Here is a 15431-nt window from a genome sequence, read left to right on the forward strand (position 1 = left end):
ACTCAATAAAGGGAGCTATTCTGATTTCAAGTTTATGATTATTTCTCATAAAGGTAGAACTAGATGGACTTCCTTTTGTTTACTGAGCAAAAATTTTGAATGCCTACAATGTGCACATGTCTAGGTGCTGTGGTAATAATATGAGATTTTGATGTTGCCGAGATGAATAATTCTTGGTCCCTGCTTCTCAGGAACTCCCTACAGGGCAGGGTGAAACCAATACATAAATGAACAACGAAGATGCAAGAGGAAAAGTTGCCTCCCTTGGCTGTGAACAGCAGGCTGTGGGGAATGGGAGGAAAGAGGACCCAAACAAGACAGCGTGGCTTTGCCCTGCCTCCGTCCTTCTATGAAGCTTAGACACTCAGCAGTACCAGGCTATCAGGTCCCCAGTATACTATGTTCAATGTCACTTCTGTTCCCTCTGCCTGAAATGCTTCCTCCCTTACCTATCTGGCAAACTCTTCTTCATCCTTCAAAACTCAGACTGGTGACAAGGACTCTGGGAATCCTTGTCTGAGTGCCAATATTAGTCTTATGGCCTCATTTGATACCACAATAGACCACTTGTTTGCTTTCAAGACTTCCTCCCTCCTGGAAGGTGAATGTTCAAGAACTTGTTCTATTCAGCACTCTCCCTCCCCAGCTCCTAGCACGGTGCCTGATTCAATGTGGGCCCAGCATCAATATTATTTATTTGAAAGAGATAATTGGGATGAGTCCTCAAGAAGCAATAGGACTAAGATAAAAAATTGGAGGAGGGTATTTCAAGCACAGGAAACCATATAAACAAAAGCAAAAAAGAATAGGTTTTCAGAATAATGACTAGTTTCTGTGGCAGTATGAAAATAAAATGAATGGCATGGAATAACCAGAGGTGATATTTAGAAATTAGTTTGGAGTCAAATAGCAAAGGACATACTTCAACTAGCTCAGGAATGTGAACTCATGCCTGCAGGTAATGGGAAGCCATTGAAACACTTGAGACAGGGGTGAAGTGAAGAGATTTGAATAGTAGAGAGTACTCAGGTGGTTATAAAAAGAAGGTTTGGAGCAGGCTGTGAGCAGAGGTAGGGACACAACACTGTGGTAAGACATTCATTGATGCATCATTGTTCAGAGACTGGGAATTTTAGTCAAGTAAATTTGCATTTAGGAATTAAAATTTGAGTGCTTAGCTCCCCTATTTATCTCTATTAATTCAGACAGTTTTTGTGTAATATAAAAATATAATCATAATTTTCTGATTGATTAATTTTGGTTTGCAGATACCATAAAATTTGTTGAAGATTGTGCCATGCACCATTCAGTGACACAACTTCAGCTTTCTCCAAGACTTCTGGAAATGACAAAAACTATCAGGGTTGAAAACCTGCCGCCTGATGTTGACTCCTATAATTTGAAATGTTTATTTGAAAATCCTCAAAATGGAGGGGGAAGAGTTGTCAGTATTGAATGTTTTACTGAAGAAGTTGAATTCTGATGTATTTTATTTTTATTCATATATTTCCTTGGTAATCCAGTTAGGAATCCTGTTCATCTGGAATATGATACTTAATGTGTCCAGTGATTCAAACATTAAAGAAGTAATGTCACTTTGTTGAAAGATATAAAGTTTCTCTCATAAGTCTCTACTTATGACACCTGAAAAATATATAATTCTTAGAATCCTGGAAATACTGTGTTAAAAAAGAGATTATCTGTGTTTTTTAGCTGTATACTTGGCAGAAATTCTCAAGTTAATTTCAACAAGTTTAAGTAAAGAAATACTCAGAAATTCATATGCTCCTAGAAAGTATCACCAAGTCCCCTTTCACCTGTCAGGGTCATCATTCAGAAGTTAATAGGGGCGATTTCATATGATCAATGGGTGCAGTGACCCTGTGAAAACCATGCCCAGCAGAAGCTCAGGGAAGCACTCCTGAGGGTTTTGTAGACAGAAATTGCCAGTTCTCTGAGACACTTGCAAAGCAGGCTTGGAGATTGCATTCATGTTCAGAGGTCAAGGCTGAGGAATTAGGGAACCTGACTTCTCAGGGAAAGAAAAACCTCGTGTTTGGGATTAAATGGGGGAGCAAGAGATAGGATCATATGATATGCCACCCACTTAAGATAAATTGCTTCATGGGGTTCTTGTAAGAACCTCCCTTCAGCTTTTATAAATTGGAGAAATTGGGAAGAAGGCATGGTTTCGCTTTAGATAGAATGAAAGACCTAGTGTTCCTTGGGCAAACGTAGAGCTACATACAGCTGTCTACTCTAGAACTTAGCTCCCAACCAGTGGTGGGAGTAGACAACTTTGGGGCTTTTGAACATCTTGAGGGCATGGGGCAGTTGGGTGTATCCTCAGAATGACTAGTTACATGGGTACCACTAACAATAGGATGTATTTAATTGAGGCTTATTTTATATCTGAGCTACACCTGTGAACAGTAGGATCCTATTAAAGGTTCCATTTCACTTGACATCTTTGAACCATCTGACTATGTTGGTCATGCCTCCTCTCTAACCTTGCACATTCCCTGATTTACAGGGTCTCAGATACACTGACTTTCCCTTTTTCACTCTGGACATTTGCAGAGCTCTGCAGAGTGCTACAAAGTGGATTTATAGACATTGCTTTACAGGCATTGCTATTATTATAATCCTTATTTTACAAATGAAGAAACTGAGGTACAGAAAGGTCAAATCACTTGACCAAGGTTCCACAGCTAGTGAGTGACAGAGGCAGGATTTGAACCTTGGCAGTCTGGGCCCATAATCAATGCTTTTAAGTTCTCCACTTTTCCCCAGTTTCCCATTCACCTATAACATGAATTTTTCTTGTGGGATATTTCACCACTTACGGTGGGTTACCAATAATGAGGCAAACTGTCGATAAAGATGGGTTAAGAACAGAATTTATTTAGCAATATTGTTTTATATGTAGATTATTTGAGATGAATGTTAGGCACTTCACTCTGAAATTATTTGGCTCAATTTCCCAATATCTGATTCACAAAATCTTCAGGAAGGGAACCCTTATGAGACACCTATTGCACGTGAGATTTTTGTTGTTTTCTGCCACAGTATCTCACTGAATCCCCATAATATCCTGCATGGTTAGATTTGGTTACTCTTTCTTTACAGAAGAGGAAATGGGATGGAAAATTTAAGATCTCTCTGATGGTTTTCGTATCAGATAGATCCATGTTCAGATCTGGCTTTGGTGCTTACTAGCTTTGTGATCTTGGACAGGTTACTAAACCCACCAAATCCTATGTTTTCTCATGTGTAAAACAGAGTTCCTCTATTACTTACCTTGCAGGAACATTATGAGGATTAAATGAAATTATATCTGCAAAGTGCTTGCCTAGGATCCAATCATTACAAGTGAAGTTATTTTTAACATCTTTCCACAAGGATGCTATTTTAATCCAAGTTGTTACTGGAATTCATTCTAATTCCCTTCCTTCTTAGACTCCGTGTACCTGTCTGATAACTACCACAAAATGAGTTTGGGGAGAAGAGTATCCACCCACCCACACACAGACATGCCCATATACCATCCTAGCGACTGTCCCAGTAAAAGTGGCAAGAGACTGATTACAGCAGGGATGGGGGAGGTGCAGGACTTGCTGAATCAGTCTCTGGGCTGGGCTCTGATGACTTTGAGGATGACCTTGGTTTGGAACCCTTGGTAGAAGGGCAAGAGTGTGGGCTTTGGGGTCAAACAGACACTGATTTGAATCTTAGCTCAGACATTTACAGTCTACATGACCCTATTTAAGTTATCTAATTTTAACTAGCCAGAGTTTTATCATTTCTAAATAGTGATAATAATAGTGTCTCTATCTCAAAAGGTTGTCATGAGGATTAAATTAATTAAATATATATAAAGCCCCTAGAATAGTGTCTGGCACTTAGTAAGCTATGATAATTATTATTGTGTGCCTCCCCTGAGAAGTAATAATGGAATCCAAATCATCTATGAAGCCTAAAACTGTGAGAGGCACAAGAAACAGCACATAGCATGTTTCTTAGACAAGGTTGGCTGTAAACACCAAAATATTCTTTACACTGGCGCAAACAGTATCCCCATACTTTTGACCAAAGTCATATCTATTTCTTAATCTGGTGGTGATGTAGCAGAGTAATCACAAAAACAGAAAATAGAATTTACATAACAGAATTTCACCATACAGTGATCTTGGCCAGAAAGTAATTCCTCCATTATACAAGGGATACCTGTGTAGTGTTAATATATATCTTTATATATAAAAGCCCACGCGACCATTACAACCAAAAGACCAGAATGACTGGAGCACCTGGTCAACCAGTCACTATGATGCACAATGACCATCAGGGGGCAGATGTTCAATGCAGGAGCTGCCCCCTGGTGGTCTGTGTGCTCCCACAGCCAACCTCCTGCGGCCAGCCAGTGGTGTTGGCCACTGGCAGGGGGCAGCTGTTCCTTCTGTGCCTGGCCCAGTGACCATCATCTCCTCTCCCGACCCTACTTGGCCATTTGGCCCCGGGCTGGGATGGGGAGCTGGGGCTGGGTGGGAGCAGACAAGGCCCCTTTCCCAGGGGCATCGAGGGCTGGCTCCCTCCTTGGGGCCGGTGACCAACGTCCCATACCCTGTTCCTTCCTGGGGCCGGTAGGCCCCAGTGTCCCAGCCCTGCTTGGCCCTGATCACTGGCCAGGACTAGGGACACCACCCATGCACAAATTCGTGCAGCAGGCCTCTAGTCAATTTATATTTGAGCACTTTGAAACTAGAGCTGCTATTAATACCATGTTGTAACAGCAAAGTTCTATAAACACTAGGGTTCCACCTTCCCCCCAAACAGGAAAGTTTAGTTTGTTTGTTTTCATTTGAAACATATTACCCTGAGATAACTTTATTTTATTGCTTCCTTTTAAGTGTTAGACACCATCATGACCAAGGAGCTTGACCTCAATAATATGCCGCTCTCTGTGTTCCCATATTATACCTCCTTGGGCATAGTTTTGTATGGAAAGGAGAAGCCTCTGATCAAGCTTCCAGCACCATTTAAAGAATCTTTGGATCTTTCTTTATGGAAGTTCTTGCACAAAAAGAACAGCCTTCTTTGGCATCAGGTCTAGATTTAAAGTTAGTCCATTTAAAGTGGACCCAGTAGTGTGGGACATCATGAAAAATGACTTAGAAGATGAAAGAATTTTGATTGAATATGATACAGGTATGGGGATTGTAACCTTAGTGGGGAAATCAGAGGATGTACAAAACATTGAGCCACAAATCAAGGAGTTAATAGAAAAGGCCACTCAAAAAGTTAAAAGAGAAGAGCAAAGTCTGAAGGAGAAAGTGGCCATGTCTCCAAGAAAGTATTCTCTTTTGTGCCACAGCGGTGTGCAGGAGCGTCTCCACAGGGAGTGCCCAGATATGGAGATTTTTTATGACAGAGCCACCCAACACATGTGCTTTAAAGGACACAGTATAGACGTGTATAAGGCAAAGTGCGAAGTCCAGGAAAAGGTGTACACCATGGTTCAGAAAAGCATTCAGCTTCCCCCTGAGGTTTTGCAGTTTTTGCAACAGGCTGACTGTTCAGAACTCTCCAAGTCTCTTTTGATAGCACAGAAAATTCTTGCAGTTTATGAGCTAGAGGGCACAACTGTTTTCTTAACCGGCTGTTCTTCTGAAGTCCTCTTAGAAGCTGAGAAGCAAATGGTCAGGGCCTTAAGTTATAAGTGCATAGACATTGAGGACAGGGAATTTCTTAACAGCAAGAAATGGAAAGCCATCACTAAGAATTTGCCAAAGAAACATAATTCCTCCTCAAAGACTGTAACGATCAATGAGTTAACTTCAGGAACCACAGCTGAGGTCATTATTGCAGGCTGCGTGAGAGATGTAAATGAAATCTATCACTTCCTTTCTGACTTTGTGGAAAAAAACATGAAAATAGAGAGATTCCTTGAAGTAAAGCCTCCCTTAGTTATTGATTATTTAAAGGCAGAGAAGAAGCTATTCTTGCAAAAGATAAAGATGAACAAGCTAAAGGTTCAGGTAGATTTTAATTCTAGGAACAAACCGAAAGGCATTTTACTAACTGGCTCAAAGGCCGAAGTCCTGGAGGGAATGAACATTCTCAAACAAGCCAGGGATTCAGTTTGTGTTAAAAGCATCAGTATTGATAAGCCAGGAGCCAGCCAGTCCTTCCAGGATAAACCATGGTATTATAAACGTGAGGTACGGTCATTTGGTTGTTTTGTAGAACTACTGCAGAATGAAGGAAAGAAGGAGGGAGGTGGGAGAGATGGGCAGAAGTGCTCCTTTGGCTGCTAAATGCCAATGCCAATCCATAGCCATCCCTGCTTTTAGTTCTGGAGATGGTGGCTTTCCCTTATCCCAGTGTGTTGAGGCCATTGTTTTGGCAATCAAGGAATTTTTCCAGTATAACTGGACTGGATACACCTTGAAAGAGGTTTACCTTGTGGATTTAGCTGAGAAGACTGTTGAGGCCTTTGCTGAAACTGTGAAAACTGTATTTAAAAACAACAAGCCTGATGCTGCTTCCCTGCCCAGTGTACCTGCAGGAGTCCAGCCGGGCCCGAGAAACAGTGATGGAAACAGAAAAATGCTGCTGTGCCCAGGAGGTCTGAGGATCCTGTTGGTGAAAGGAGACGTGCAGAATGCTACGGTGAGTGTCCGTTTTACAGAACACCCACTAGGTGCTGCAACTCCAGGGAGTCTGTTGCCAAAGAAAGATTAGGATCAAGGGAGAATTAGGGATAGAATCCCATGTTCTCCATGCTGACCTGGAAACAAATTTCCTTAGAAAATTGGGCTACTTCACCACAGCATTTACTGATACAGAGTGGCCAGTTATCTGTGGGACCTGGAAGTATATTCAGATCACTAGGTTTCCAGTAAATGTGAAAATCCACAATAATAGCTTACAATTTCAAGGGTCTGTATACTTTTCAGGGCCTTCAGACCTGTCATATTTTGGCAAATCTGAGGTTAATTTCCTATCAATTTTACTGATAACATATATAGAAAAATTAGAGTGTAGAGTGGAGACAGAAGACAGGAATCTCGTCAATGGAGCTGAACCAGGTTGAGCCTGGAGGCCTGAGTCTGAGGGCCAATCAGCACGCAGCACCAGTAAGAAGCTGTGGGAAGGAAAGTGGAAACTGCACCTGGAAGTGGTCTGAGTACTATGTGCGGACAATTATTGTAGGTCTGCCAGGGGGGTCATGTGTTTTTTTAAAACATATTTAACAACCTCTTCAACACAGGCTCTAGCTAATGGAAATAGCCCTGGAAGCCCCTGCTGTGCCAGATGTTCCTTCCTTCCTTTGAGGATTGTGGGCAGGCCTGGGGAAGAGATTCCTAGTGAAGCCCATTTGCCTATTTTCTTCGGAGAAATACTTATTCAGATCCTTTGTCCACTTTTAAATTGGGTTATCTTTTAAAAAATATATATTTTTTATTGATTTCAGACAGGAAGGGAGAGGGAGATAGAAACATCAATGATGAGAGAGAATCCTTGATCACTTCCTCCTGTACACCCTCTACTGGGGATGGAGCCTCAACCCAGGCATGTGCCCTTGACTGCAATTGAACCTGGGATCCTTCAGTCCCCAGGTTGATGCTCTATCCACTGAGCCAAACCAGCTAGGGCAATTGGGTTATCTTTTTATTACTGAATTTTAAAAGTTCTTTATGTACTTTGGACATAGGTCTCTTACCAGATTATGATTTGCAAATATTTTTTCCCATTCTGTGGGTCATCTTCCTTATATAATAATCTTAAATGATAATTAGAAGAATAATTGCTAACAATGATTACTTAGTATGTGCCAAGCACTATGCTAAGTGCTTGGCTTGCATTTTCTCATTCAATGCCATGAGGTAGATTCCACGATTATTTTTATTCTCAAAGAGATGAAGGAATGAGACGTAGAGGGGCTAAGTAATTTGCCCAACTCTCACAGCTAACAAATGGTAAAGGTAAGATTGGAATGTGTTCAGGCACTATTTCAAAAATATTATAAAATGATTTTATTTTTCATAAAAAAACCCAAATGCATAGACAAGAAACTCTTTGACCGTGAGTCAGTAATTGGAATGAGTTCCATTCCTTTTCCATCTTGAACACTAAATAGTAAGATATTTCTTCCATTCCTTTTTCTCCCAAAGATGTGTGAGTTCCTATGCCACAGTACCTACAGTGTGTTGCTCGTCCAGGACCCATGCAGGACAGCTTTGAAAATGACTTAGTCACATTCCTTCTCCTCTCTTCTCTTGGTGTCTTACTCTAGTTGATTATTCTGTTCACATTAACTTTTCTGCTGAAAAAGCCTCCATGGCTTCTCACTGTCTGTCGGGAAGTCCAGATGGCCTGGCATTTGAGGTCCTCTGCAGTCTACCCCCCAGTAACATTGCCAGCCTGGCTTGCACCATTTTGCTGTAGAAGCTGTCTATCAGCTCAACAGCTCACACCCACCATGCATGTGTTTCCCCTTCTGAATGATTTCCCCGTCTCCCCCTGCCTGCTTCAACTGTTCCCAAAGGGCCCACATCACACAGGGTGTACTCACTGGCCACCGATGGCACTTCCTCTGGACCCCTTCAGTGATCCTACTTTTTGACAGCTCTCTTCTGTCCTGGAGTGTAACTTAAATAAGTATCTAATAACATTATCTTGGGTGGTATTTGTCTCTGAAAACAATAATCTTTAGTTGTCCCCATTGTGCCAAGTCCAATGGCTCAAATACAGTAATCCTTGATGAATGCTTTTTGTTAGAATTTGAAACAAATTGTTGGTTTTGTCTTTAGGCTGATGTTGTCGTCAACTCCATTCCTCGGGATCTCAACCTTAATAGCGGGCCCCTTTCTAAGGCCCTCTTGGCAAAAGCTGGGCCAAATCTCCAGAAGGAATTGAATGCAGCTGCACAAGGGATAGCTGTTGACGTGGGCACAATTCTTCAAACCAGTGGTCAGAGTGTGTCCTACCAAGTGCTTCACGTGGTGGCTCCGAACTGGAACAATGGTGACACATCTTCACTCAAGGTGGGGCCTGGTTTTAAATTCTCCGGGAAATTGGGTACCTTTTGGTTCTCCTTTCAATAAAATGTACATTGCATTCTGTCTGTTTCTCTTCTGTAATAACTTCACATTCTTGGCAGGTTCCATCATTATGGCCCTTTCTTTTAGTGTAGCTGACTGCTCCTGAATACTAGTTATTGAAGATGGGGAAGAGTTATTGAAGATAGCACAACCTTTCTTAAAAATTGATTTCAGAGAGGAAGGGAGAGAGAGAGAGAGATAGAAACATCAATGATGAGAGGGAATCGTTGATCGGCTACCTCCTGCACGAACTCCTACTGGGGATCGAGCCTGCCATCCAGGCATGTGCCTGGACCAGGAATGAAACCATGACCTCCTGGTTCATAAGTCAACGCTCAACCACTGAGGCACTCTGGCTGGGCAAAGATAGCACATCTTTAGTGAGGAAGGAAAGGTGAGGGCATGAAGAATGGAAGAGCATGAAGGATTAGAACAGTAGTTGCTTTGATTCTTTCCTTCATTGCCAAGTGCATGTGAATCTTTTTGAAGGGTTTCCTACATTCCCTTTTCCTGTATTTTTCTTTCCCCTTCTGACAGACCTTAGCCTGCCTTTTGTTCAAAGCAGAAAGGAGTAGAAAAATACCACAGTCATAGTTGCTAAATTCTCTTTTTTTGGTCCTAGCTCCCATTTCCAGGCAAAAAAAATGTATGAGGATGTGCTTTGTACTTTTCAGATCATGCAAGACATAATCAGAAAATGTTTGGAAATCACTGAGAACTTGTCCTTAAACTCAATTGCATTTCCAGCCATAGGAACAGGCAATTTGGGGTTTCCTAAGACTGTTTTTGCTGAATTGATCATTTCAGAAGTGTTCAAATTTAGTAGCAGCAATCAACCAACAACTTTACAAGAGGTTTGCTTTCTGCTGCACCCAAGTGATCATGGGAATATTCAGGTACAGCTTCATTCTTTTCTGGTTATTTTGTCAACTGAGTGCTAATGGTATCCAATGTCTTCTTGGTCAAACAGGTTGTTTCTTTTATGTATTTCCCGTGCAGGAAAGTAGAAGAGCACTGTAGACTATTTGTAGCATAGCAATTTTCAAGCAAAGTTATGAATATAGAAAAAAATTTAGATTCTTACTTAGGAAAATTTCAAACATGTACAAACATAAACAAAATCTATATATATAAAAAGCCAACAACCGCGACAATCGGAAGGACCGATGACTGGTCGCTATGACGCCCACTGTGGCCAGCAAACCAGCCTGATCAGGGGGTGGGGCCCACCGGCCAACCTACTGGAGCCCCTACCCCCATCCTGCCTTCCCCTGATAGTTCTCTCCCACCCTAAGGAGGGGCAGGGCCAGCCAGCCAAATTTCCCCCCTCCCCCCAACACACACACCCTGTCCTTCCGATCGGCTGGCCATGCCCCCAATCGGCCCACTCTACCATGATAGGCCTGCAGCCCCTCCCCCTAACTGGCCCTGCTCCCTATGCGCCCCCACCACCCTGATTGGCCCACAGCCACTCCCCCCTGTGGGCCCCACTCCTGATCACCCTCTCACCCCAGTAGGGGGCAGGGCTGGCCGGTCAACCTCCTGCAGACCCTCCCCCTGGCTGCCCCACTCCTAATCACACACTCCACCCCAATAGAAGGTGGGGCTGATTGGACAACCTCTTGCATTCCCTCCCCACAGCCAGCCCTTCCCCTGATGGGCCCCTACCACCCTGATCGGCCTGCAGCCCCTCCTCCTGGTCACTGCCCCTGATCACCCCCTCACCACAATCGGGGGCGAAGCCAGCTGGCCAACTTTCTGCAGGCCCTCCTTCTGCCCAGCTCCACCCCAGATCGGCCCCCCTCCCCATCGGGGCAGGGCCAGCTGGCCAACCTCCCATGGCCCCTCCCCCCAGCCGGCCTGGCCCTGATTGGGCCTCAATCGGGGTGGACCAGCCATCCAACCTCCCACCATCTCCTCCCACCAGGCCCAGTCCTGATATGCTCCAATTGGGGCCGGGCCAGCCAGACCCCACCTCTGCATGAATTCTTACACTGGGCCTCTAGTAGTATAATAAACTCCCTTATAGCCATCACTCATTTTCACAATTATCAACCTATGGCTAATATGTTTTATTTCTATCTCCATTTATGCCTTTCTTCCCATATTATTTTAAAAATTATTTATTTTTCATTGTCACCCAAGAATTTTTTTATTGATTTTTGTTTTGAGAGAGAGAGGGAGAAAAAGAGAAGAGAGAGAGAGACAGAGAGAGAGAGAGAGACATCAATGAGAGAGAGAAACATCACACACACACCTACTGGGAATCGAACCTGAAACCTAAGTATGTGCCCAACCCACAACCTTATGGTGTATGGATGACACTCCAAACAACTAAGCCACTCTGCCAGGACCCCATATTATTTTGAAGCAAATCACAGATATAATTTTACCCATAAACAAGTCAGTATTTTTTTAGACATTGGAACTTAAAAAGTAACAACAGCATGGCCCTGGCTGGTGTGGCTCAATTGGTTGAGCATTGTCCCATGCACTGAGAGGTCACAGGTTCGATTCCCAGCCAGCACACATGCCTGTATTGCAGGCTCGATCTCTGTTGAGCATGTAGGAGGTAGCCAATCAATATTTTCTCTCATTGATGTTTCACTTACTCTCTCCTCAAGTCAATAAAAATGTAATTAAAAAAAAAGTTTCCCTTCACTTAAAAAAAAAGTAACACCACCATAATACTATTTTCACTCAAAAAATAAATTAACAATCATTCCTTTATTTCATCAATTATCAAGTTAATGTTCAAATTTCCAACTGTCTCATAAATGTTTGGATTTTACAGCTTGTTTGTTTGAGTCAGAATCCAAATAAGGCCCATATATTGCAATGGACTTGACATGTCCTTAGCCTTCTTTTAAGCTATAGGATTTCCTTCCATATGAACGCAGAAATTTTAATACATAATATAAAAGCATAGTTTTGGTTCTATAAATAGAAGATTGTTAGGATGAAATACAACTGAAGGATGTGGTAAGAATGAACTCAGCACCCCCCACACCTGCTGGAATAGGAGAGTTGGTACCAGAAATACTAGGACCATCTTCACTCATAGAGAGTCCATCGACCTCTATGGATTCTCTATAGTCAGCTCTCATTTTGCTGAACATCAGCTATAGGTGAGCCACTGGACTCTACATTATGAGAGAACAAGAGGCATTTAATAAGAGTCCATTATCCCTGCCACCAAGTCCTTAGAATCCAGAAGAATAAATGACATTAAATGTTTGAAAAGTTCCATGGTAGTGCAAGAATTAAATGATCAGATCAAGGCCAGCAACCCAAGAGATGTTCATGAATCATTGGACCATTTGAATTTTTAAGTCATTGTTAATTTTTTTCTGGATCTAAATACCACCTTTAAGTTCTTACAAAGCAAACAATTCTAATCTAAATTCTATTCAGACAACCAAACCACCTGAGCAAGATAATATGGTCCATTTAGTTGGTCTGAATAACTATAGTGATTTCTAGTTAATAAATGCTTTTGAACAAACCCCCTATGACCCGCATTATACAAGGTGATGTGGATCATGGGATGGATGGGTATGTAGCACATACTATCTCCTTTCTTAGTTTTAGTATAAAAGTTGAAAGATCTTGGTGCTTGATTTTAAATTGAAATAATGGAGTCATAAAAGAAATTTTAATAATGTATGGGAACCGACTGACAGCTGTCAGAAGGGAGGGGGACATCAGCAAGACTGGATGAAAGAAGGTGAAGAGATTACCCAAAGAACATATATGCACAACCCATAGACACAGACAACAGAATGGTGATGGCCAGAGAGAAGTGGGGGAGCAAGATCTGGGTAGAGGGGGCAAGAGGGGGGAAATAGGGACATCCTATATAATAATAATAACAGGCTAATATGCACATTGCCAAAAAGCAGAAGACCAGTCGCTATGATGTACACTGGCCACCAGGGGGCAGACACTCAAAGCAGGAGCTGCCCCCTGATGGCCAGTGTGCTCCCACAGGAGGAGTGCTTCTCAGCCAAAAGCCAGGCTCACGACTGGTGAGTGCAGCGGTGGTGGCGGAAGCCTCTCCCACCTGCACAGCAATGCTAAGGATTTCCAACTGCAGACTTAGGCTCACTCCCATTGGGAGCCGGCTAAGCTCTTTGTTCAGACATCTGGCAATGGCTCCAGGACTTTGAAAGGGTGCAGGCTGGGCTAAAGGACCCCCCGAGTGCATGAATTTCATGCACCGGGCATCTCGTTTCACATAACACTCCAGATGTCCACTGTGACATTCGGACACATTGGGTGTGGGTTTCTGTCTGAACAGTTTGCTGAGGCTGAATGGCAGGTGCTGTATAGTCCTCTAGAGTCACATCACTTCACCTTTACACTTGTAGCTTCCTGCCTGGGCCCTGGAGGTCTATGAGTCTGACACTCTCAGTCTATAGTCTATTCCAGTCCTTATCCCTTTATTGTATCAGCCTTTCAGCCAAGATGTTACTTGGTACTTTTTGTTTTTTACCAACAAAATTCTCTGTTGCTGTTTACACAAATGTGATGATTGTGGGGTGCCTCTACCAGGCAAAGAAATGGAATTCACAGGTTCACTAAACCTAAAATACAGTCTCTTGCTCCAAAATGCACTACACCACTAGCCATTCCTATTCTGGTACAATTAAGAAGTTAAAAACTGAAGTACCTTGGTTCTTGTGATTGTCTTTCTCTTAACAACTGGCAACTTACTTGCTCTTACCTAATATGAAAGAAATATATATTCATTATAGAAACTTTGAACAATGCAAAATGCAAAAATTACCTTAGTCATATTTTGTTATGGTCTTCGTCTATACATATGTGCTACTTTGCAAAGTGGTGTCATAATAATATAATTAAAGTTAATCTTCTTTAATTTAATAATGTAAAATGAGTACTTCTCTATTCTAGTAACTACTCTTTGAAAATGCAATTCCTAATTGCTGCTAAATATTTTAACACAGGGATATACTAAAATGTATTTAATTATTTCTGTACTGGATTTTAAACTGTTTTATTTTCTTCTTGATTTTATTAAATAGCACTGTAATGAATATTTTTGTATTTATATCTTTGTTCCCATCTTTGATAATTTTCATGGGATGCATTTGTAGAAATAATATATGTATTTTCATGACTTTGAAAATACATAATGATAATAATAATACTTTGAGAATTGTTCTCTCATCAATATTTGTGCATGCATGATCATAACCTGTGATGAATCAAATTCATTCATCTAATAAGGATTGTAGTAATCAAAACTGTCTTTGTGTTTCTAGGCATTTTCAGATGAATTTGACAGAAGAGCTAATGGAAATTCCATCAGTGACAGAATTCCCAAGGCTCAGAATACACAAGGTTCAGTAGAGCTATCTTTTCATTTTTCCTAAATTTATTTTATTCTTTTTTTGTTGCTCTTTTTGGGGGTTCAGAAAAAAATATTAAATTAAGAAATTATTTCTAGTTGTTAAATGACAATTTAATGATAATGAAAGATGGCAGTGATGATTTTTATGAAAAAAATCTATTTGTGAGAAAGGAGATATTAAATCATGATTGACAATCTTGAGCGGAAGATTAAGCAATCCAAGTTAGATAATCTATACAGAGGGCTATAAGTAGTGATGAGGCTAGTATTTCCTAAGGATGATGTGACCTGTGTTTTTGGAAATAGGTATATTTAAAGAGACAATACCAACCAAATGCTTCTTCTCTGTCAAATTTGCTGTTACATGTTTGGCTTTATCCTATTTGGAGTTTTCTGAGGCTTCTTGAATCTAAATATATATTTCTTCCATCAAATTTGGGAATTTTTTCAGTCATATATTCAAATAGTTTTCCTGCACTTGTCTCTCCCTTATCTCTTCTGGTGCTTGAATAACATGAATGTTAACCCTTCGATGGTGCCCTGCCAGTCCCTGAGAATCTGTTCTTTTTTCTTTTAGTCTTTTTTTCTCTGTTCTTCAGATTGGATAATTTTTATTGATCTGCCTCCAAGATCACAGACTCATTTTTCTGTCTACTGTTGAGCTTATCCAATGAAATTTTTAAAATTTTAGATATTGTATTTATAAGTGCTAAAATGTCCATTTGATTCTTAATTTATATTCCTCTGCAAAGACTCCTATTTTTCCACTCATTCCAAATCATTTCCACTCATTCAAATATATTTATCTTGACCTCATGGAGCATATTTATAGTAGATACTTTAAAGTCTTTGATAAGTCCAACATCTGGATCATCTTGACATAAGCATCTATATTGAGTATCTTTACCCTTGAGAACTGCTCACATTTTCTTGGTTCTTTGTATGACAAC

General features: G+C 41.3%; 1 protein-coding gene across 1 annotated transcript in view; it reads left to right on the forward strand.

Annotated features, from left to right (window-relative positions):
* LOC102758216 (poly [ADP-ribose] polymerase 14-like) overlaps positions 1 to 15431 on the forward strand; it is a 30352-nt gene that overhangs the window by 1212 nt on the left and 13709 nt on the right. Inside the window, 8 exon segments of the mRNA XM_015570439.1 lie at positions 1269 to 1471; positions 3011 to 3041; positions 4908 to 5065; positions 5097 to 6297; positions 6335 to 6669; positions 8814 to 9047; positions 9779 to 10000; positions 14393 to 14471. Coding sequence (XP_015425925.1) covers positions 1269 to 1471; positions 3011 to 3041; positions 4908 to 5065; positions 5097 to 6297; positions 6335 to 6669; positions 8814 to 9047; positions 9779 to 10000; positions 14393 to 14471 — 2463 coding nt within the window.

This window comes from Myotis davidii, unplaced genomic scaffold (genome assembly GCF_000327345.1).
Source record: "Myotis davidii unplaced genomic scaffold, ASM32734v1 scaffold367, whole genome shotgun sequence".
In the NCBI taxonomy this organism is placed as follows: Eukaryota; Metazoa; Chordata; class Mammalia; order Chiroptera; family Vespertilionidae; genus Myotis; species Myotis davidii.